The sequence below is a fragment of the Talpa occidentalis genome, unplaced genomic scaffold, assembly GCF_014898055.3.
Source record: "Talpa occidentalis isolate TD23 unplaced genomic scaffold, MPIMG_talOcc4v2.1 talOcc4.2, whole genome shotgun sequence".
In the NCBI taxonomy this organism is placed as follows: Eukaryota; Metazoa; Chordata; class Mammalia; order Eulipotyphla; family Talpidae; genus Talpa; species Talpa occidentalis.
Genome location: NW_023602073.1, coordinates 141,244,073 through 141,267,888, shown reverse-complemented (window position 1 = coordinate 141,267,888; position 23,816 = coordinate 141,244,073). Strand labels below are relative to the sequence as shown.

General features: G+C 52.2%; 1 protein-coding gene across 1 annotated transcript in view; it reads left to right on the top strand.

The window, feature by feature from the left end:
- Positions 1 to 21,666, top strand: part of ZC3H12D (zinc finger CCCH-type containing 12D) — a 29,484-nt gene extending 7,818 nt beyond the window's left edge. Inside the window, exons 3-7 of the mRNA XM_037518788.2 lie at positions 12,360 to 12,499; positions 15,138 to 15,372; positions 19,098 to 19,204; positions 20,907 to 21,559; positions 21,604 to 21,666. Of these exons, the coding sequence (XP_037374685.1) occupies positions 12,360 to 12,499; positions 15,138 to 15,372; positions 19,098 to 19,204; positions 20,907 to 21,559; positions 21,604 to 21,666 (1,198 nt within the window). The remainder of the gene's footprint in view (positions 1 to 12,359; positions 12,500 to 15,137; positions 15,373 to 19,097; positions 19,205 to 20,906; positions 21,560 to 21,603) is intronic.
- The last annotated feature ends 2,150 nt before the right edge of the window (positions 21,667 to 23,816 follow it).

Below are 23,816 nucleotides of genomic sequence, written 5' to 3'. Positions count from 1 at the left end.
GGAGCTCAGGGTTGGCCTTGGTAGATGTGACTTCATGTCTGTCCTTGACCAGCTGCCCGACCCTGGGAAAGCTGTAGCATCTCCAGTTTCTTCTTCGGTGACTCAGCCCAGTAAAAAGTAAATTTCTCAGGTCTTCCACTCCCTCAAGGTATGAGGATCAGGTGAGTAAATGTGCTTGCGCTGCACTGGCCACCTCCGCGGGAGCCGTGGGGTGCACCAGCAGGTGTTGGTGCTGTGGTTCCCCAGCAGGCGTGAGAAGTGTGCTGCCAACCCTGAGCGGCAGACACGAGGGTTAAATTTGTGTAATGGCATTTTGTGTTGTTTGGTGATGCGGGCATCATGCCCTGCCTTGTTGTTTTTCCTGGCGTGGCTAAGTTCCACTGGGAGAGACCCCCGGCAGCTTCACCCAGACACCGGCTGGGCGAAACGGAGGCTTCTTCTGACAAGCGGATTATGGTGCCACCTGGCTTCGTTACATCAGCGCAGAGGGCAGGGCCATAGGAAACAGGTCCCTCACAGCTGTAAACACACGCCTTCCCTTTTCAGACGCTGAGCCCAGGACCTCAGGAAAAGCTGAGCTATGTTAGTGCTTGACTGTGTCATCAGGGCATTCTTTGCTGTGGTTTTCCCTGGGGATTCGGGATCCTTTGGATTTGGCCTTGCAGGAGAGACATTTGGAAGGGATCCACCCGCGACGGCCCAGTCTTGGGGACTGTCCCTACACAGCCTGTGGTGTGTATTGAGCATTCATTCACAGTTCAGCCAGCCCAGTCTCCCTGCCCTTGATTCTATCAACATGCCATGGAGCTGCTTTCCCTGGGGCGGAGAGGCTGGTCCCCGGGTATCTACCACATTCTTACATTGCACATGGCCCCTTGAAGGGTCTAAATTCGCCAATCTATGAAATTCCATTCAATAGATTCTCAGGGTGCTGGAGAGACAGTCTGAGGGTTGTGAGATGGGGCCTGGCCTCTGTCTGAGCTGGACGAGTCACCTCTCCTGTTGCATCAATTGAAAGTAGGCTTTGAACATAAGAGAATGTGGCTCAAATTGAAGGCCTTTCTAGACTGAGATTGTAGGAGTTCTGCGACTCCAGGTCAGCAGAGCAGGATGGCTGTAGGGTAAGAAGGTGACAGCAAAGTATCACCAACCTCATTGGGGGACCAGATAGTTTTCAGAAACTGGTAAGATTGGGTGGTGGTGGAGGGTTTTACTTTTGGTGAAAGTCTTCTGTGGTTTCTTGGAATTCAAACTTGAACCACATCCTCTATTTGCACATGGCCATGGTACATCCTGGGCAAATCCGTTTAGTCCCACTGCTCTGTCTCCCAGAGTTGTGCTCCGCCTGTGGGTTACACACGGACACCGTCACTCAGGCTTATTATGAAGAATGTGTCAGAACAAAAACGCTTCCATACACTTGCTACTTAAAATCACCCCAACCAGCCACACACATGTCTACACACTCACACACATCCCCTCCCCCTGCCTCCTGAAACCTGCTGGTGAAGAAAAGGAGACAGATTGTACAACCACTACCGGTGTGGGAGAAAGCTGGGCTCTGAGGTTCAGCTCTGCTGTCTCCTACCATAAAGCTGCTGTGTCTCCCCAGCCAGGCTTTCAACAGGCCCGAGGGCCCTTAGGCTCTGCTAGCACCTCAGGGGTGAAGGCTGGATCCAGTATGGGGCTCACCCTTGAGCAGGAATGGATGGTTGAACCTAACCCGAGGTCTTAGTTGTTAACTGTTGACCTCAAAATGCTATTAATGTGGTTTCTGAAAATTCTTTGCTGTGATTTTATAGTATCACACATGTTGCTGGCCTCTGATTTTGAAGGTCATACTGCTTCGGTGCTGTCTGGTCCTGGGAGGGGTGAGCGACAGATTGGGGCACCTGTCCTCTCTGCCCTGGCGGGAGAGCATCTTCTGTGGCTGTTGCCATTGTGATTGTGGCCCTCGCCCCCCCAGCCTGGGGCAGCTCATGCCGGTGAATACTGAGGGCAATAGCTTGACTTTGCAGCCACAGTTTTCTTCTCATTTTTAGGAAGTTGTGTTTCAGTGTGTCCGTTGCTTCTTATGGCTGCTGTTATGAAGCACCACACAAATTATTAGCTTAAAAGTGTTCTACTTCTGGAGGTCAGAAATCTGGCCTAGGTCTTTTTGGGCTAAAATCAAGGTGTTTGTAGGGCTGCGTTCCTTTCTGGAAGCTCCAGGGAATGATGTTTGTCCTTTCCAGCTTCTAGAGGCTGCCTGCCTCCCTTGGCTTTGGTGCCTTCCATCTTCAAAGCCAGCAATGATCTGCGGTGGTACAGAGTGTGAATGTGCGCATCCGTGTGTGTGTCTCCACAGAGAAAACCCATGGGGTCTGTGATCGACAAAATGTTAAGAACCACTGGGATGGGATGAGGACTTCTAGATAGCGTGTGCTTTGTTGGAGGGAGGTATTCTCTGTCATGCAGGCTGGATGGGCTTGGCCAAGTCAGCCCTGGCTCCACCAGACCAGGCTCCACCCGATTCCAACTGTGCCATCCTATGTAGAAGCTTCCAAGGGCTTCTCTCCCCGTGAACAGATGAAACATTCAGAGCCTCAGGCTGTTTGTGAGGATGGGGCACGCTTTTCTGAAGGGGGGCATCATGGATCACTGACTACATGCTTTTTAAAAGAAATGGAAATGTATCAGTTCAGAGCACATCAGAGTTGGCCTGTTTTATGAAACATAGTTTGTTCTCAAGTCATTTAAATAGAAGCATACCACAAAACCAAAAAACCCAACAACAAACCTTTCTATCTTCTCATTTTACCAACAAAAGAAATCCACTTGGCTCTGATAAGCAAGACTTCATGGATCATTTCCTAAGTGGTGGGCCAGTTTTAATGGGATCTGTAAATGCAGTGTGGAATGCTTATGACCGAGGCCTGGGAGGCCTGGCCTTCTCCTGCCCCACAGATTTGCTGAATCTTGATGTATTTCATATAGGAAGCCTGGTGGTTCAGAAGTAGGGGATGGAATGTGGGGCCTACAGACTGAAGTTCTGAGTTCTGACCTCCAGATGGGGCTGTCCAGTAGAACTCTGTGATGATGGAAAGTTCTAGACCTATGCTGTCCACTACAGTGGCCACTCATCATGTGTTGCTACAAGCACTTAAAATGTGACTGTTGTGACCAAGGGACTGAATTTTCACATTTGCTTTTTTAAAAATTTATTTATTTATACATACAAGACCTGGGGTACAGGCCAGAGGTGCAGGGTGGGGGTATAAGAGGATTCACTAGAGACAGAGTGGGGAGCAGAACAGGCAGATCGACTGAAATACACTGCTGAAGGGAGCAGCGGGCGAGACAGGAGAGGTCTGCTGCACCCTGCGGTCAGCTCCTGGCTGGGAATGGAACTTGTGCTGCAGTGGCTGCGGATAGCCTCATAGTGCTGAGACTTAACCCCTGTGCCACCAGGGAGGCTCTGATGTTTACTTCTTACTCATTTTAATTCAGAGTAACTAGCCTCATATGCTGAGGACCTGTGTGGACTGGGAGGCTGTGGCTTTTCAGCTTGGTGGCTAGGTGGCTTTGGCATGAGTCACTTGACTTTTTTGGGCCCTGTTTATACAATTAAGAGGTTGGACTAAATGATAACATTTTAGTTGTGCTTCATCTCTAACATTCTAGGGTGCGAGGTGATAATTCATACATGGCTCAAAAGAAATAAATACATTTTTCTTATCCTTTTTTATTGAGGTAATAATTGGTTTATAATAATCACTGGATTTCACTCAAAGGCATAGGATTACACCTCCTTAGATGCATGTCACTACGCCCTCCACAGGGCATCCACTGCCCCCATCTTAGTCCACTGGACCCCCTTCCATCTGTTCCCCTTCTCCCCACTCCCTGTCTTGCTGTCTCAAGTCCACAGTCAGATATCTAGGGTTTGGTATTTTGGTATTGGTTGATTTTGTCTGACCCTTTGCTTTGTTTCACTATATTCCACACAAAAATAACATCACCCAGTATTTGTCCTTGTCCTTCTGACTTATTTCACTTAGCATAATCCCTTCCAGGTCTATCCATGTTATTGCAAATGGCAAGAATTCATCTTTTTTTTTTTTAAATACATTTTACTTTTAATGGACTTTCTCTTCTGCAAATGTTCAGAGTAAGAAACTTGCCCCAGGTCACAGAAGACTTCACAGAGAAGTAAGTGCCAGGCTCTGAGTTTGGTGCCCTTTCCAAATGCCTGCATCACTGCCAGCCCTGTGTATCCCCCTCGCCCCTGTTCAGTCTCAGCAAGGTTCAGTGGGTGGGACACGCTGACCCATCAGCCTTCATTCTGGGGCCACACCTGCCTGTGCTGACCATTCCCCCAGAGGATGAGCCTTGCACTTGGGTCTGCGCCACGCCACCCCCCCAGCCCCGCCCCTCTCGCTCCCTCACCAAGTTCTGGCTGCAAGATGGGTGCCCACAACCGCCTTCTGCTGCTGCCACCTGCTGGGAGCCCTCAGGGCGGCCCAGGTGTACTGAAAAGTGGCCTGATTGAGTAGCACAGACTGATTTCCGAGCACGATCCCCCATCTTCAAGGGGTGTGTGTGTACGAGAAAAGAGACGTGAGCTGAATCCCGTCACTATACACTTGACCTTCAGAAAAATGTTCAACCGGTTTAAAAAGGGGCGTGCCTTTCATGGAAAGCGTGTTAAAATCTGCCTCGTGGTGACTGGGAAGAACATGGATTCTCATGCGCCAGCTGTTGCCAGCACTGCTTTGCCTGGCAACCCCCCAGGTGCCCACTGTGTTGAACATTCAGTGGGAAACTGTAGGGAAGGTGTGATTTGAAGGACTGGCCTGGGGGAAAACCACCTGATAATTTCATATCCTCTTCCGGCCTCAGACAGGGGTGTATTTGAATGTGCCCTGGCTTTGGGGAGCACAGGACTTTTTGTTTGGGTTGTTGTTGATGTTTTCAAACTCCAGCTGAATTGGCATGTTCTGGAGTAAGGATTCGTCCACAGTGATATACTCGGGCTCGAAAAGGGAAGTTCCCATCGGGCTCTTCTCTGTGGTTGACACGTGTGTGTGTGTGTGTGTGTGTGTGGGCGGGGGGGGGTGCTCCTGGACTGGATCAATCTGGCTACTGACTCTGAATTTGCTCTGACCAGTGTCAGCCTTGGGCTCTTGCCTAAATCTGCTTTCGTAAGCGGAGGCACCAGGTGCAGCCCGGCTCACCCTCCTGCTCTCCCAGACTTGGAGGGTGTAGGGGGGAGATCTCTTGGTGAGGATGATAAACTCCAAGACTCTGCAATTGAACCCCAAGTAAGAAGCACCGTCTAAACATCTCCTACCCCCAAAGACTCACCCTGTCTCCGCCTCTCTCCCTGACAACCACCAACCGGCTCCCCACTGCCTGCAAGCCGTCACCTGCCGCAGGGGCTTCTAGGACACAGTCAAGGACAGTCTGTGTTGAGTTAGGTTGTTAACTTCTGCAAAAAGACTACACCTAGCAGGCCGCCCAGGCCTCAGGTGCTCACCCACTTCCTCTTTCCACCCTGTCTTTATTCAAAACCTGCAGCTCGCTGGCTCCCGTTTCCTCTTCTCTGGGCCCCGGCGCCCTTCACAGCCGCAGCTCAAGGGCTCTGAGGCCTCCCCCAGACAGTGTGGCAGCAGCAGGGGGCCTGGGGCTCCAAAGGGGCTGACGCCCTTGGGTGCAGCGCCTGGGGAGGGCCGGGAGTACATGGAGTTGGGGAGCTCCAGGGACTTGGTTTCCAGGCCAGCCGTGAGGGTGGGGAGCTGGGGCGCTGCTCTGTTTAGTTTCCTCCAGGGCACATCGGAGCAGGTCGCTTCCTCCAGGGCTCATGGTGAGGACTAAATGAGGTGAATGTGCAGAGGGGCCTGGCACGCCGGGCTCTCTGTGAACTTAAAAATGAGCTCCAGGAAGCGAGCGTCCTGGCTCTGGGCGCCCGGCACAGCCCAGGTGTCCGTCAATGAGTAGCCGTAGGATGTGAGACCAAGGGCAGCTGGCGCGTCTGTGTCTCCCTCTCTGTGTCCGAGGCGGCTCCCAGGTGACCGTGGCTGCTTCATGCCTGACTGGGAGCTCAGCGGATCCCATGTGGGGAGGAGAGGACCTGCTGTGGGGTGACTGCTCGGGGCTTTCTGTGGCTAGAAACAGTGCATCCATGAGGGGGCCTTGAAGTTGGCCAGAAAAACAGGCAAGGGTTAAAACTGGGCAATCTTCACATCTCCAAGGAGACTTCAGGAGAGGCTGGGGTGGGGCGTGTGGGAATCCTGCAAAACAATGGGCCTGAATGAAAATCTTCATTCTAGAGACCGGCTGGGGGGCTCTGGGGGCAGCCCTCACCTCCCTGTGTCTGGAGTCAAAGCCGGAAGAAAGGGCACTTCTTAGGGACAGAGGGAAGGTGTTGGCTACCCCAAGGTGCTGTGGGACGTGAGTGTGCGTGTGAATGTAGGTGTGCACCACCTTCCCCGGTCTTAGTGGTTCTGCCTGTCCTCTGTAGGCTGAGGGTCCGCCATCTTGGCGTCTATGCCCGAGAGGCCCGGGCCTGGTTTTTGTTGCATGAAGCTGATGGTGCACCGTCCCTCAGCTCCTCTCCTCCTGAGCACCTGCACTGCCTTCTCTGCTCCGTGCTCCCAGTCAGGACCAACACACCCCCCACCCCACCCCCCAACCCCCCCCCCGTCCCCCCCTGCTGACCTTTGCCCCTCTTAAGGATTGGGCTCGGCTTCCCTCCCCCTCCCCCACTGCACACTCATCAAGGGTGTGGGGTGGAAAGTTGGCTTTTGCACAGTTAAAAGCAGAAGTGTTGTCAGAGAAAAGAGCACCCAGGAAACAAGTTTGAGAAGAACTGTGGTCGTGATATGTTTATTTGACTGAGGATAGACTTTGGTGCAGCTGAAGCAGGCTTGTGTGTTTGGGGGGTGGGTTGTGGGTGAGGGTGTCACCAGCTGTCCACTTTACAGCTTCCGTGTGCACAGAAAATAGATGTTTCTTCCGCGACAGACGTCCTCTCTTCTCCGCCTTTCTAGGCAGTGGGGAGGCGCGGGCCCAAACCTGACGGGTTGTGACAGCTCGGTGTCTCGCGTCTGCCAAACGACTCGAGGCTTCGGTTCTGGCCCCTCACCTGGTACATCCCCCTCCTTCCCAAACAGCATCATGGGGCTTTGAGACCAGGGGCTGCCTGGGAGAGGGGTTCTGGGGCCCTCTGTGGGCCCTGCTGACAGTGCGGGGGCTCCTGGAATGGAGAACATGGTGGAACTGTGCTGCTTGAAGTTCTGGCTCGCTCCAGAGGGCCTATTTATCCATTCCCAGGCTTTGGACCATTCACCGGGCTTGGGCGGGGGGCGGGGAGGACTGTGGCCTCAGACTCAGCCATGGTGCTTTCCTCAGGCAGCCCTGCAGCCCTGTGAGAAGCGGGAGCATCTCAGAAACTTCAGGTTTTCCTCCTGCCTCTGCCCAGACCGTGCTCAAAAGAGCCTCCAGCCTCCTCCGACTGCCTGTCTATGCGTCCTCATCTCCCCTCCCCCAGGCTCAGCGGGTACAGCAGGTGGGGGGGGGCAGGGGTGAGGACCCCATGAACGACCTCCTCCTCTTCATCCCCTTTCTTTTTCCACTTCCGCTGGGGTAGGAGGACAAGCTTCCAACTTCCTCTCCCTTGACCACACGCGGCCCCTTGGATATTTTCTCCTTATTATTTGCATAGGCCCCATGGCTCCTTCTCAATGAGTTATGGGCTGTTTTTGCTGAACTGGACGGAGCTCCAGATCGAGGTGGCAAGACTTGGTCCCTGCAACATTTCTGGAACTAAAGGAATATAGAAAGTTCTCTTATATTTCCACTTCCAGTACCGGTGATAAACATTTCCAAAGACTCCCTTTTTCTGTTTACACACCTGGGCCTTTTCTAATCCCCTCTGAGAAAACAACAGGAAGGGCCGCCTACACCAGGAAACAGACTGTGCAAACCTGAGTGAGGTGCTGTCCTTTGGGGCCTCGGAGCAGGTGAGCGTCCTGGGGGTGTCTGCACTCTGAGCCTAGCCCTGCCTCCCCCACTTCTCATCACACAGCCTCCCCCACTTGCTCTAACCACACTGTTCTCTTTTTTTTCCGTCCCAGGAACACACCACGGCTTTTCTTCGTTGGGTCTTTCCTGCCAACTCTGCCCTCTGCCTGGGCAGCTTTTCCTCCAGTGACTCAAAGACCAGATCCTTCTCAGCCATTCATTTATTCAAATAGTTATTGAGCCCCTACCAATGATCAGACACCCTGCTTGGTGCTTAGAGCTCAATGTTGAGCATAAGGAACCCGTGATTTTTGGGGGTGTGTGGGGGGTGCAAGTGTAAATGTTAACTTTGAAAAGTGCCAGGAAGTATGGAGCTGTGAGGACTCATAATCTAATGGGGTTAAAGGAAATGGCCAGTGCAAAGGCCCTGTGGTGCGAGCTGAAGAAGGATCTAGACAAGATAAAGGGCTGAAGGGGTGCAGGTGGCTGGGGTGGACACTGTTGGTGGTGAGGGACCCAATCTCACAGCCAGGCTGTGTCCCATCCACGGCTGAGCCCAACTGAATTTGCCTTTCTATACTTGAAATCTGTTCTCCGTCTCCCTCACCTGCAAAGCCCCACTGATCTCCACTGAGAAGCACGAGGGATGTCTTCAGGCTTCATTGGGCCGCTTCTTTCCATAGCTTCCATGATGGGAGCCGCTTCTGGCTTATTTCCCTCTCTTTTTAGAAGTCCCTTTTTCAAAAGTTGGTTTCAACAGACTTAACCCAACTCAGTGAAATTGCTGTGGAAGTTTCTAAATGCTGACTCTGAATATTTTTTTAACTGAATTTTGTTGATTCACCTTTTTTTTTTTTTTAATAAATGGAGACTTCACATCACTCACCACCCAAGTTCCAGGCATTGCACTATCACCTGTTCCCTCTCCCCCTCTGTTCACTACCAAAGTTTTCACAGTTTGAGAGTCACTTTTGTTGTGTTTGGCCAGCTCGTTTGCTTGTTTGCTGGTGAAACCATCCAGTAAATGTCTTTCACTCTCTGATTTGTTTGTTTTAGCATTGTCGCCTCAAGTTCCATCATGATGCTGCAAAAGTCCAGATTTCATCTTTTGTTACACCTGAGTAGTATTCTGTGGAGTGTCTGCACCAGAACTTCTTTATGCAGTCACCTGTCCATGGGCATTTAGCTGGCTCCATGACTTGATTATTGTGAATAATGCTGCTGTGAGCGTAGGGGTGTATATATTATTTTGAATTGGTGTTTTCATGTCCTTTAGATAAATAACTGGGTATGGTATTGCTGGATATGTAGTATTTCCATTTTTAGTGTTGTTACTCCCTTCTTTTCTGATCAATCCTTGCTGTCTCTTTTGTAAGCATCTCTTTATCTGCCTATAACCAGCTGCTGAACTCCAGAGTTCTTCCAGGTCCATCATTTCTCTCCATCTAGTGGCTTCAATTACTACTTAAAAATAGGTGGCCCATGCATTCACATCATCCAGGTATCTGCTCTGAACCCTAGCTATTCTGAACATCCCCATTTAGAAGTCACCAAGCCTTCTCCAGCTCAGTATGTGTACATGAACAAACTCGTGATCTTTCCTTTTCTAATTCTTGTCCTCCTCCAGAACTCTCTGTCTCGGTGAAGGACACATCACCTAGTTGCACAGCCAGAGACCGGCCTGGAAGTGTTGTAGAGCAACCCCGATACAAAACGGGGTGCCTGACTGTGGGTCCTCACCCGCGCGCTTAAAAGGACTTATCAATGCTCTACTGCAGGCACACGTGAAAGGTTAATAAAAGGTTTATTTACAACGGAAAGGGAAATGAGGAAATGTACAGCTCTGGGAGAAAAGTGGGAGACAAAGTTTTAAATGAGTCCTACCCGATTCGCCGATCAGGAATTCCAAAATGGCGCTCTCAGTTGGCCGCCAGCCAGGAGCGGTGAAGCCAGGAGGCGAGCGATCGCGAGCCAGAGAGGGAGCAAGGCCCACGTGTTTGGTTTTTATATCCAACCTGGCTGCCCAACTCCACCCTCAGGTCCCAGCCACCCTCCCCTTGGTGGTGATGGGATTTGTCTTTCCCAATGTCCTGATGGCTTTAGTCTGGAGTGGGGGTGGGGTCCACAAAGCCTGTATGAGATTATCTCAGGACATCCTTTCCCCCTAACAATTCCCCCCTTTCACTTTTTGCCACCATTTCCATGGTGATGAAGATCAAACATATGGATTCTGGGATACAGTCTCAGATGAAAATTTTCCAGGGTTCCAGTCTGAAAGAAAACGAATCCCTATGATGCTCCTCCTCTTCTAACTCTGCTCGCTGGCTGTCCTCATGGAAAGGGGAAGGTCTATCCTTTCTCTGCACCATTAGCCTAGCCTTCGCCTCCGCCATATCTAATTTATGGAGGGCGGCCTGCATCTGGTCCTGCATACCTTTAAAAGCTGACTCAAAAGTCTGATTTTGTTGTTGCACTTGATACAGCATGCTTTGATAAGCTGACTCAAAAACATTACGATTTTCATCCCTTATACTCTTAATAGTTAAATCAAAAACCTGATTTAGTTGTTGTATGGCCACGTTAAAAGCCTGAATTTGTTGTTGCACATTCTCAGTATGTGAAGTAGAACTTCTACCTCTCACAGAAACAAGAATGTAGCAAACTGCGCTTACACATATTACCAAAAAACCACCCAGAAGCACAGTCTGTAAAGGGATGGCTTGTAAACCACCCATGTATGTATACAATAGTAAAATCACATGCCATACACCAGGCTTCATCAAATTATTTATATTAATGAAACTGGTGGTGATATTTAATGGAAGAAGGCTGCTCAAATTCAAGGCCGGAAGGAAACTGAAAGAACTCAGGCTAGGGATGAAACTGTATAGGCTCATGGTTGAGGCCATATTTGAGTCAAAACACACCCACAAGGGCTGTACGCACAGGGAAAAAAACAGACTTTTCAGGACTAGAGACAAATATTATACTGCTAGTCCTGCGGAACTAGTGCGCTTATGGTGACCAACGCAAGGGATGTTACTTTGGGCTGGTCAACCGCGGGTGTAACTTGGAAACCACGCTGGGCGCCAAACTGTTGTAGAGCAACCCCGATACAAAACGGGGTGCCTGACTGTGGGTCCTCACCCGCGCGCTTAAAAGGACTTATCAATGCTCTACTGCAGGCACACGTGAAAGGTTAATAAAAGGTTTATTTACAACGGAAAGGGAAATGAGGAAATGTACAGCTCTGGGAGAAAAGTGGGAGACAAAGTTTTAAATGAGTCCTACCCGATTCGCCGATCAGGAATTCCAAAATGGCGCTCTCAGTTGGCCGCCAGCCAAGAGCGGTGAAGCCAGGAGGCGAGCGATCGCGAGCCAGAGAGGGAGCAAGGCCCACGTGTTTGGTTTTTATATCCAACCTGGCTGCCCAACTCCACCCTCAGGTCCCAGCCACCCTCCCCTTGGTGGTGATGGGATTTGTCTTTCCCAATGTCCTGATGGCTTTAGTCTGGAGTGGGGGTGGGGTCCACAAAGCCTGTATGAGATTATCTCAGGACATCCTTTCCCCCTAACAGAAGGACCTCTATGTCTAATCAATCTCCATGTCCTGAAGATTTCATCTTCTAAATACCTCTTGTGTTTACCTTGTCTGCTCTTTAGACACCACATAATCGGCCCCAGTCATTGTCCATTCTGACCTTGATGACAACTGCTGCCTCCCTGGTACCTTCCACTCACTCTGGTCCTATCCAATTTATTATTCCCTGTGTTGCCAGATTGAGCTCTTTCAAACATACATCAGCTCACATGTCACATTAAATCACATATGCCCCGATCTTATAATCTCTCTATTGGCATCTCATTCCTCATAGGAGAAAGAAAAAATTCTCCGTTAAGGCTCATAAGGCACTTGCTGGTCTTGAGCCTCCTCTCACACCACTCTCCTTCCTGCCCCCATGGATGTCTTGGGTGGTGTTTGTGGCGCACATTGGTTTCCTAGCTTGGACTTGGGAAGTCCAGTGACACATTTACAACCTTCTTGTGGGGTAAAAGTATTCTGCACCTGACTAGTCTCACCCCTGTTGTGCTGATCCTCATTAGCTTCAGTTAATGTGAGGACATCATCTCTTAATCCTGGGAAAGCACACTGCCTGGGGCCTGGGAGGCTCTACATGTTTCTCATAAGTTTGTGGTTCTGGTTACGGCACATAGTTTGTGCAAAGAATTTTCAAAATTCAGATTTGCCTGATTCTCTCTTGATTATGAGTCTGATTTAGGTTATTGTCAGGGGAGCTCATTATCCTAGGAAGGCTTCCTGTGTCTCCGCAGACTTCTTTGTTTTTCCTTTGTAGCCATGGAAATAAAGAAGCCTTCTCTTGCCGGGGAATCCAGCTGGCTGTGGACTGGTTCAGGGACAGAGGACACACCTACATCAAAGTTTTTGTCCCATCCTGGAGGAAAGAACCACCAAGATCTGACACTCCTATTAGAGGTAGGTTGGAGCAGATATGTTCAAGAGCTAGGACACCCCTTCAGTGATGAGGTGGTACACTTCACAAATCACAGTTGTTTATCTATTTAGTTATTTCTTTGATGATGTTTGTCTTTCTTACAAGAATAAAAGCTCCATGAAGCACTGACTAGGAAAGCTTGCTTCATAGCCCTTGCACCTAACACAGTGCCTGGCACATAATAGGTGCTCAACAAGTGGTTGTTAAGTGAAAAAATTATTCCATCTTTTAGTGTGAATGATTAAGTTCCAAAAATAATTGCATATCACGACTTTTAACACTCTGCAAGGAGACTGGATCTGCATCCCTCCCCGATAGAATGCAGACTCTGAAAAGGACATTCATTTGGTCCAGTGGCATTTATTTGATATGAATACCTCAGCCAATGTCTTCATTAAAAACACACACAAAAAGGAAAGCGAGACCCATGGAATTCTAAGAATGTTTTAAACTACAAACAACAGAACACTGTGGTTTAATAAACAGGATTTGGGTTGTTTTTTGTTTTTATTATAACAAGAAATCAGATGCCAAGCCATTGTTGGCATTGTTCCAGCCACATCAGGGAGGGCAAGCTGATCTCTTGATAATCCTGGAAGATTTCTTTGACTTTTTCTTGTTTTTTTTTCCCCCACTACACATTTTTGACTTTATTTTTAAATCTGTCAGTGTTTACTAATTGTTTCTTCTTTTTGTTTGTCTCTATTTTTACTTGTTTCTCTCTTTAAAATAAAATGTTATTCTTGTCTTCTTGATGATTTATATACCAATATAGACTTTTAAAATATTTTCTTAAGTTCCACAAATCATACTTTTCTGGAGTCTTCATAGCATGCGCTCTCTCTGACTGTCTTTCTGTCTGTTTCTCTTTCTTTCTCTCTGTCTCCTTAAAAAATCAGATCATATTTATGAATAAAAAAACAGATTGGCAAGACCTAGCACATTCACTCTAGCACCCCCTGCAGGGAGCAGGCAGCCAGGCACCTCCGCAGGTCACATACACTAAGATGGTTTTTCTCTGAAAATCCACAGCCACATGAGAACCTCCTGCTTCTTAATTCTAACGTCACTTTCTATAGAGCCAGGAGTGAGAATAGAGTGGATGCAACTGCCCCAGGAGGAGCCCTTCACTTAGACATCCTGACTTCTACCCACCTCCCACCAACACACTTGTAAATAGATGTTCCATCTCTTTGGCAACCAGGCAAATGCACAATAAAACCACAAGAGGCCACTTCACACCTGCTGATTGACCAGAATTCAAAAAGCCTGAAAATGCCAAGTGTTGGCAAGGTTGTCTTCAATGCTTTGTTGGATGGTAACCAGATATAATCACTTTGTCATTATCTTGTAAGGTGTCCTTCCCTACAACTGCCAGACATGCCCGAGAGGAAGCCATACCATACCCGCATACAGACTTACATACAGATCCAACAGCAGTAGACAGTCTGTTTCTCTCTGTCTGTTTGTCTTTCTCTTTCTCTCTCACACACACATACACAAACATACTTAGTCTACTCACCAACTCTGTGAGCGAATTGAGGGAGGCGTTACTAACCTCTACCAATGCAAAACCGCTGAAGGGTGGGCCTCCCTGGTGGCACAAGGGGTTAAGCACCACACTATGAAGCAATCCACAGCCTCTGCAGCATGAATTTGATGCCGGGCCAGCCAGGGAGAAACCCACATGACGCAGCAGACCTCTCCTGACTAGCCCACTGCTCCCCTCAGCAGTGTATTTCAGTCAGTCTGCCTGTTCTGTTCCCCACTCTGTCTCTGGTGAATCCTCTCACCCCCCACATCTCTGGCCTGTACCTCAGCTCTTGTATGCATAGATAAATAAATCTTTAAAAAACAAAACAAAACAAAACCACCTCTGAAAGTTGCGGGGGAGGGAGGGGCTGGGGAGGAGGCAGATGGGTATGGGCACTGGTGGTTGGTGGAGGGTGAATAGAACATGTGCACATATGGAAGAATAAAATAATAACCCCCAAATTAAAATAATTATTAAAAAAACAAAAGACAAACACAAAGCCTCATGTTCAAAGGGCTGGAGCTGAGTCCAGAACCCAGGCTGTAGATTCTGTGTCCCAGACTCTCTTGGAGACATTCTCGTGTCCCTGCAGAGTCACCGGAAGGGACAGTGAAGCTGCCGTAATTGTCCTCCCTGTGGTTGTGTGCCACTGCGCACCCCATGGGAGACCAAGAGGCCTTCTGAAGGAAGACATTGTCGTTTAACTAGAGCGTCACCGTGAGGGTGTCCCAAGCAGATTCCTGCCTTGGGCGGCAGAGGGACCAGCAGCTGTCAGCTGAGGGCCCCTGCAGGAGCCTTGGGGGTGGATGTCAGGCTCCTAAGGAGCCCCCGGAGTCTAGTTAGATGACAGTGTCTTTCCTTCTTGACGGTCCTACTCGCTAGGACAGGACACAGCCAGGGCAGAAGCCCTGGCCTTGTCCACCTCAGACTGTTGGTCAAATCTTCCTGAGACTCTGCTTCTCCCTGAGGCGCTGGGCTCTAGGTGGGGGCCGGGTGGAGGCTCCTGGCCAAGTGCTGTCAGGAGGTGCTTGGGGGTGGGGGGTCCTTGCAGACAGCACTTCATGCCGCTCGGCCGGTGCCCGCAGAGCAGCACGTGCTGGAGGAGCTGGAGCGGCAGGCCGTGCTGGTCTACACGCCGTCCCGCAAGGTGAGCGGCCGGCGGGTGGTCTGCTACGACGACCGCTACATCGTGAAGGTGGCCATCGCGCAGGACGGCGTCATCGTCTCCAACGACAACTACCGGGACCTGCAGAGCGAGAACCCCGAGTGGAAGTGGTTCATCGAGCAGCGGCTGCTCATGTTCTCCTTTGTCAACGACCGGTATGTGGCGGCCCAGGGGGCCCAGACACGGGCGGGGGGGGGGGGGGGGGGGGGGGGGCGGGGGGGGGGGACGACCCGCAGGGAGCCTCCCGGCCGGCCTGGCTGCAGCGGGGAGGAAGCAAAGGACACACACTCCTGGAGACAGCCCCCCGGTCACTCTCCTCTCCCCGCGACCCGTTTCTTCCTGTCCCTCTGGGGTCCCCATCTTTCCCATCATGGTTGTCCGGCGCCGGCTGCCCCTGACCTTGCTGCTCCCGCGCTCGGCCCGCTGAGCCGGCACCTGGCCGCCCGCAGGTGGGCCAAGCAGGGCCTGGGCAGCAGAGACTTCTTGGGTTTAAAGACTTGACTGTATCAAACAGGGGCAGCGCAACAGTCACCAGGGGGAAAATCTGAACTTTGTGGCACTTCCCGTCCTGATTTTATTTTATTTTTTCTTTTAAGTTCTGGAATTACAGATGGGGGTGGGCAACATCCTCTTTCCCTGGGGCTGGAAGAGCCTTCCCCGCCCGGAGAGGACTCAGTCTCAACACCGGACAATCTGGCTGGTTCTCTGTTCGCTGTGGGCTCCCTTGGGTCGGGTCCACCCTGGGCCCACCAGCAACGGCCGGGAGAGGATGCCGGGGCTGCAAGGCCGATCTGCTCCGCAGGGGCTGGGTGAGGGGGTCCTAGGGCGAGCTTGGGTGGGAGGAAGCCTTCAGTTACGCAGGGGCCAGGCTGGGGGCCCAGGTAGGCAGGCGGCGTGGAGCTGGCCCTGTCGGGGAAAGCTGGAGACCCAGCGGGAAGAGACAAGGGCACACGAGCGCTCCCTTCAGCTCTGTTCTAGCCTCGGGCAGCTCGGGCCTTTCTGGGCTCTGACGGGCGCTCAGCCCTGTGGCTTGAGACCAGCTGCTGCCCCTGGGAGGGCTGGGACTGTGTGTGTCTCCTCTGCCACGTGTCCCAAGGCACAGGCACCTCCGGGCACCCGTGGGGGACAAGAGAATGAGTGTGGAGGGGCGCGGCCTGGGGCGGGAGGAGGGGTGAGAGAGGCTGTGGTGGCTGGGCCAGGCCATTTGCTTGTCACCAGCCAGCTCTGACCCGAAGCTTGCCGGGCGGTAGGAAGGACTGGGGGGGTTTTGGTAGCAACATGTGAGGTTTCAGACCTAGGCTGTCCCCTTTCCTGGCTGTGTGTTGTGGGGAAATCATGCTCCTTTGCTGAGCTGAACATCCTTCACCCTGAATTAGCTGTACTTGGAGGAATCACACTAACTGAGATGGGTGTGAGGGCTGGAGAGAGTTGTAGCCTGTATTCTCAGGTCAATCCAGGACATGGTGCTGCCTGTTCCCGCCTGGCCTGCACCGAAGAAGTGGAGGCTCCCTCTGAAGCCCTAGGGCAGATGCTTACAGCAGCCTCCCTGGGCATCTCCACATGTACAAGGCCTGTGGCACCCTCTGTCTGGCTCAGACCCCAGAGGAATTTGGCCCATCTGCTAACTGTAGGTTCCAGACAATCCTCTCAAGTCTGATGGGTCATGGCTTCCTCTCACATGATAAAAGCTTGGGGCCTGGGCCTGTGTCTTAGGATGCACTGGGACCTTGCAAAGGGGCTGCCAGGCGGTCCTCTGCTTGTCAGAGGCAGAGCCTGCCCCACTGCCTGCTTGCCTGTGGGCTGGAATGCCCGCTCCCAACCTGGGGCATATCCACAGGATGCCTTGGCCCAGCTCACAGTGGCCATGACCAGCAGAGAGCAGGAGGCAAAGCCTCTGGGAACTGATAAAAGCGCAGTGGGCAGCTCCCTGGACTCTTGGTCAAGGCCTGACTCTGAGAAGCCAACTGTGTCCTGGTAGCTGAGCTATGCGCCTGCTGGGCTAGTCCAGCTCTGGGCAGGCCGGCTGGACGGAGGTGGTCAGCAGGGTGGGTCTCTGTGTGACCCTGTCACTCTCAGGGGACAGCACCCCATAACATCGGACCCCATTAGAACCCACCACCCTGTGAGTGGGGCATTTGTAAGTGTCTCCTGGGAGCAAAAGTATTCAGATAAAAATAAGGCTCATGTTCAACAAGGGGTGCCTTCCTTCTCAGGAATGTGGCTTTCCCTTTGGCCTGTGGGCACCCAGGAGGCATTCCATCCTAACACCAGGGGCAGCCAGGGGCTGGGTGGTGTCGGAGAACACGTGTTGTTGTTGTTGTTGTCAGGCCACCCCAGACGCTGTGATGAGCCTAGAGCCCCCCAATTTGTAGAGGAGGGGTGGAGCCTGTGTGTGTGGGATCCACTTCATCACTGACTCCACCTGGTGTCTCAAACTCTGTGCAATATTTATCCCTCACCTCTCTACACCCGGTGCTTGGGGGCAACACACAGAAAAACGGGACTGAAGCCTCACAGATCTGTGTGTAGCCCCCAAAGCCTCTGACCTTGTGTTGAGACACCGGGAAGGCAGCTTACGTGGGCCCAGGGAACCCTGGAGCAATTGTGCTTCTCTACTGGGGCGAAAGTCGGGAGGTTTTTTGAATTCAAATTCCTGAACAATTGGAAGTCCTGATTTGCCGGCTTCGTGTGAAGCCCGGAGCCCGGGGTTTTTATTTATTTATTTATTTAATATAATTCTTACATCATTTTTCATTTTTGCAGAATGTATGCATTTTCATTTTGGTTATATTCCCTATACAATTCCCACCTCCCCTTTTTTTGACCCTAATCCCTCTTCACCCCCCCCATAGTGTGTCTCTGGTTTATAGCTGCTTGTTGATTTTGATTTTTTCTTTATTATAATTAGTCTTTTCCTTGGTCCCTTATTTAGGTTTTCTAAATTCCTGCTATGAGTGAGACCATCCGGTATTTTTCTTTTTCTTTCTGACTTGTTTCCTGAGCATGATCCCTTCCAGCTCCATCCATGTCACTGCAAACTGCATGAGTTTATCTTTTTGATTGCTGAGTAATATTCCATGGTGTATATGTACCACATCTTCTTGATCCAGTCATCTATTTTGGGGCATTTGGGTTGTTTCCAAAGCTTAGCTATTGTAAACAGTGCTGCTATAAACATAGGGTGCAGGTGCTCTTTGGAATTGATGTTTCTGTGTCCTTTGGGTAAATACCTAGGAGTGGAACTGCTGGATCATATGGAAGCTCTATATTTAGTAGGTCCAGAAATCTCCACACAGCTCTCCATAGTGGTTGGACCAGTTTGCACTCCCACCAACAGTGCAGGAGAGTTCCTTTTTCTCCACAACTTCGCCAACATTTGGTGTTGCTAGTTTTTTTAATATGTGCCATTCTCACTGGTGTAAGATGGTATCTCATGGTAGTTTTGATTTGCATTTCCCTGATGACAAGTGATGTTGAACATTTTTTCATATGCCTGTTGGCCATTTGCATTTCCTCTTTGGAGAAGTTTCTTTTTAGCTCTTCTGCCCATTTTTGGATTGGAGGATCTGCTGTGTTTCGGGCACTGCTGGCCTGAACAGCACAGGGGAAGCACTTGGGGGAGGCCCATGGGCTGCCTGCCAGGCTCTGCACTGGGCGCCGCATGGGTTTGTGAGAAGAAAGGGTTGCATAGCTTTCAAATGTGCTGACAACACCTTGGTGATAGGAGCCGAGGATGGGGATCCCAGGAGGAGCCTGTGCCTACTGCTACCCTTCCTTTTTGGGGTGACTCAGCTCTGCTCTCCATATAGGTGCCCTTGTTGGTCTTCACGTGGGAAGTCCTTGTGGGTCTTGACGTCGCCTCCCTCTGCCTGTTTTCCAGGTTCATGCCTCCTGATGACCCCCTGGGCCGCCGGGGACCCACCCTGAGCAACTTTCTGAGCAAGAAACCCAAGCCCCCTGAGCCGTCCTGGCAGCACTGCCCCTACGGTGGGTAGCCCCTGGCTGTGGTCCCTGCTCAGGGCCTTGTGTCTGGGCCTGGCAGTCACAATGCAAGTCACAGGCAGAAGCTCTGGGCTGGCAGTCAGCTACGTGGGTTCTGGCCCAGGCACTGGCCCTAACCAGCCGTGTGATCCTGGATAGGAAGCAACCTCTCTGGGCAGTGTCTCCCGGCAGAGTTCTAAGGATGAACTGATGGCCCGAACACCTGTTGCGTGGCAAGATGTGTGAGGGTCCACACGCACTATAAAGCTGTCTGGGAAGCAGAGGGGCATCTTCCCAAGCAGAGGGGTTTGCTACCTGAGGCGCTTAGATCAGGTCACAACGGCACAACAGGGTTTTTGAGACGAGAAATCAACTTTATTGCAGATTGATTGGCAAGAGGTAGAAGATTCAAGTCTTCCCTCCCAATTAAGAAAGGGAATGAGGTTCTCTAGGTTTTGAGGACTAGGGTTAAGAACAAAGGAATTACATTTTATTGACTGTAAAGTGGTGTGGGAGCAAAGAATCATGCGTCCGATTGAAGTTCATTGGCCAGATACAGGCCGTCATGCACAGGGAAGGACGGAGAGGCTTTTTTCACCTAACTGGGGATTTGAATTTCTGTTGGTGAGCCCCTGCCTCTGGGTAGGCCCCCTCCTCTGCATTTGTAGATTCCCAATTTCAAAGGGGCTGGAGGCCCAGCTCAGGGTTACTTGATAAGCATCTCCGTAAAAGCAAGTCTCAGAGAAAAGTTTAGGTAAGTTTTTTCTTCTTTTGTGTCCTTAGGATCTGAGACCTGTTTAGCCAATTAGCCTCTGTTATACCTGTGGGTACCCCCAACCTCCCTTTTCTCAGTCCCTTCAGCTGGCATCCTGGCACCTATGTCTGCATCCTGTGCACACACACACAAACACACACACACACACACACACACCCCACTATGGGCTTGGGTCAGTGCTGTCTTTCTGTCACAAACAGTTCAGGATTCTATCCTAGAGCCCTCAGGGATGCCAACCGTCTAAACTGCTTTTTCACAACTTACTTCAGCAAGTCATTTAATATCCCCTGTTCTTGATATTTATGTGTCTAGAAGTGCCATGAAAGCTCAGGTGGTATTCTAAGTCAGTCACATCCAGCTGGGCCCATCTTACTCTTTCACTTCTCAGGAGTATCAGCTTTGGAGGATACACATTTGATAACCTGCTGAATAGTCTGTAAGGAGGGGGCAATAGGTCGTCCAGGGATATGGACAAGAATGGAAATTGAGGCAGCCCTGGAGCCGCAACCTGTGCCATGAGCACCCACTCCCCACCTCCGATCTTGGCCTGAAGCAGAGGGTCCTTGGGGAAGCGAGCTGAAGGCCACTGGATCCAGAGATCTGGTCTCAGTTCCTGGTCAAAGGGAGCTCCCCGACTACACCCACCCTGTGCTGGGTGTGGTAACACTGGGGTTACCATGTCAGCACCCCACACCACAGGAAGGGGGTGCAGCAGGAAGGGGGTGCTGCAGCTAAGTCCACCTTGCCCCAGGGCAGGGCTCCCCACTTCCTCCTGCTCCAATCCTGGTAGGTCTGCGTAGGACCTGGGGGCCTCCTCGGACTCCCCAAGAAGCAAGGCAGCAAGCGCAGGACGGCCATTGGCCAGATGGCGCCCCAGCCTCCCCGAGGCCCGAGGTCTGAGCGCTCATGCCCTCTCCCCCTTGCTCCCTCCAGGCAAGAAGTGCACCTACGGCATCAAGTGCAAGTTCTACCACCCCGAGAGGCCGCGCCAGACGCAGCTGGCCGTGGCAGACGAGCTCCGCGCGCAGACGCGGGCCTGGCGGGGCGCGGGCGGCGAGCCGGGGCGGCCCAGGGCCGGGCGGGACCCCGCGGGGCGGGAGCCGGGGTGCTCCCCCGCCGCCGCCTGGCCCGGCCCGCGCGAGCCCGGCGCGCCCAGCCTGCCCCCGGCCCGGGGCGCGGCGGCCGTGGCGGCCCTGGAAGGTCGCTTCTCGCGGCTGCAGTTCGGCGACCACCCGGGGCTCCTCGCGGCGCCCCCCTCGGGTGCCGGCTGCCGCCTCGCGCCGGGGCCGCTCCGTCCCGACTGGGCGGCGCCCGCGGCCCCGCCGTCCCCGGCCTCCGGGTCGGGCCTGCAGGGCGGGTACCGCCCGGGGGACGCGCAGGACGACCTGCGCCCCCAGGCCCGGCAGCCCGACCATCCCTGGGCGCCCGCAGAGGGGCCAGGGGGGTTCCCGCCGCGCCCCGCCGCCTGGGCGGACTCCGGCTGGGCCCACCGAGCCTTAAGGGGCCCGTCGACCGTCGAGGCCCAGGAGGGGGGCGCGCGGGCACCGCCCCACGCCGCGCGCCGCAGCCTCTTCGCGCCCCACCAGGCCGACGGCGTCCTGACCCCGGGCCCTGCGTTCTGCTCTGCGAGGTCTCCAGGCCCGTCCTGCTGCGGAGATGCCAAAGGCCTGGCGCGCCCGTGGGAGAGCCCTAAGGAGTGAGTCCAGCCACCGCCGGTGAAGTCCCTGTCTTGCCTTACGACCCGTGGCCGGGCAGGCTGCCAGCCTGCGCCCGGATCTGCCCGCCTGGTGAGGCCCCTTTCCTCAAGAGGTGGCCAGGGGAGCCAGTTTCCTCCGCTGGGACAGCGCCCTTGGTGTCCCTCGCTGACCTCACTGAGGAGGCAGGGCCTGTGGCTGGAGGTCCACCTCGGGCAGGAGACTGGCTGCCTCTGGAGGAAGTGATTTCTCATGCTTGGGAGACAAGGCCCACCATGGCTCCAAGGGCGTGCCTGGAACTCTCCATGGCTTTTTTGGTCAAGCTGCAATTGGTCTTCCCACGCGGGTCACAGATAATACTGTGGGTCAAGCCAGGAACAGTGGAATAGGAAAGCTCAGACACAGCTGAGTCAGGCTAAGCAGGAGACTCTTGAGAGCTCCACCTGTGTGTGCTCTCACACCCCTGGAAGCCTTATAAACAGTGCAGTTCATTGAAAAATCCCGGTAAATGGTCTTGAATTTCATTGCATCAAATCACATTTGAAACATGCAGTCAGTTGTTGGTGGAGGTTTTGGCATATGGAGGATTCTAGGTGCTGCTTCTGAGCTTGTGAGAGGGCCTCTAGCCTTGAAGTGTGGGACCGGTCACCTTGAAATTGTGTGTTTGTGCTGGTCTGTGGAAGCATGACAGGGAGTCCTGAGGGACTCCTTCCCAGGCCTTACACACACCACACACAAACACTGCACCACACCCCCCCACATAAATATCACACTACACACACCACACAGATATCACATCACACATGCACACCATATGTATCAAAGCACGCACGCACGCACGCACACACACATACACACACATACACACACACATACACGCACACATACACACCCCCCTCAGGGCTAAGTGTCCCTTTTTTTTCCAGCCATCTACCATGGTAGTTCCAGCACTGATTGAGCCATCTAAGCCACACCTCACAGCTAGTGAGTTGAAACTTTTGCTCAGAAATTCCTGAGTGCACCAGTGGGAAGCTGGGCTGGACCTCAGCCACAGAGGTTTATTGCCACCTCCCACCACTGCTGTTTCTTTGGGCCAGCTACTGCTCTGAGCTTTGGGGGAAAAGGGCGCAACATTTGCAATGGACAAGAAATGACACGGTGCTGCCAGATGGACCCTGCATCCTCAGGGCCCGGCCTCTCAAGACGTCACTCCCCCCTTCACGCTTGGTCAGGGGTCCAGCTTGTAGGTCTTGGCTGGTTTGTTCAGGGGGGGACCTGCCTCGGGGAGGAATGACTCCAACCTTGCTCACGTGATTTTGCCCCCGGGGAGGCTCCTTGGACTGGCAGGCTCTTCTGAGCGCACTGTTGGCACAGCCCGGGATCCATCCCCGGAGCATGTACCCCGGTGCTCTTAACCCCACTGGAGACTCAATGGCATCGTGCGTCCTTGGCTTCAGCCAGATCTGTTCCACTCCGCTTTTTCCAAAAGAGGACACCACACCCGCAATTGTATCTATTATTATGGGACCTCAGTCCCGAAGTGGACCTACTCCTTCTAGATTAATTGGCTTTCCTGCCTGTTTTTGTTGTTTTCTTTTGACAGACAAGCTTTACGTTAGAGCTGCTTTTGTCTGTTTGGTCTGTCTCCTGACGTGGACTTGTTGCATTGATTTACAGTTGGAAATGTTTAAACTGCTTCCTTTGAAGACCAGTTGGGTTTTAGTAAGCTGTAAAGCTATTTCATTTAGTTCTCTGTGATTAACAGAAGCACAATAACAAGCAAAGAAGCACCACATTTCGAGTGTAACCCCCTTTGGAACCTCTTCCAAAGTCTTGGTATGTCTTTGTGACACAGACTATGTGTGGGACAGAATGAAATGTTCCTAGTGGCAGAACTGTCACTGGGCTCCCCAAATAAACCACATCTGCGCTCTGCAGGCCCAGAGTGTGCATACTTGCTTCTGTGTCATTTCCCCCAGGTTGGGTTTTGTGTAGGTGTTGTGGGTGTGAAGACGGAGGTGGTGGCTGCTTGATTCAGGGTTATTTCACCTTCGGGGGTGGTGGTGAGGCCCCAGGCCAGGACATGCCCTGCTGGGTGTTCCAGCAGGCCGTTCCCAGGAACACAGCCTGCTTGCTTGTTTGCTAGACT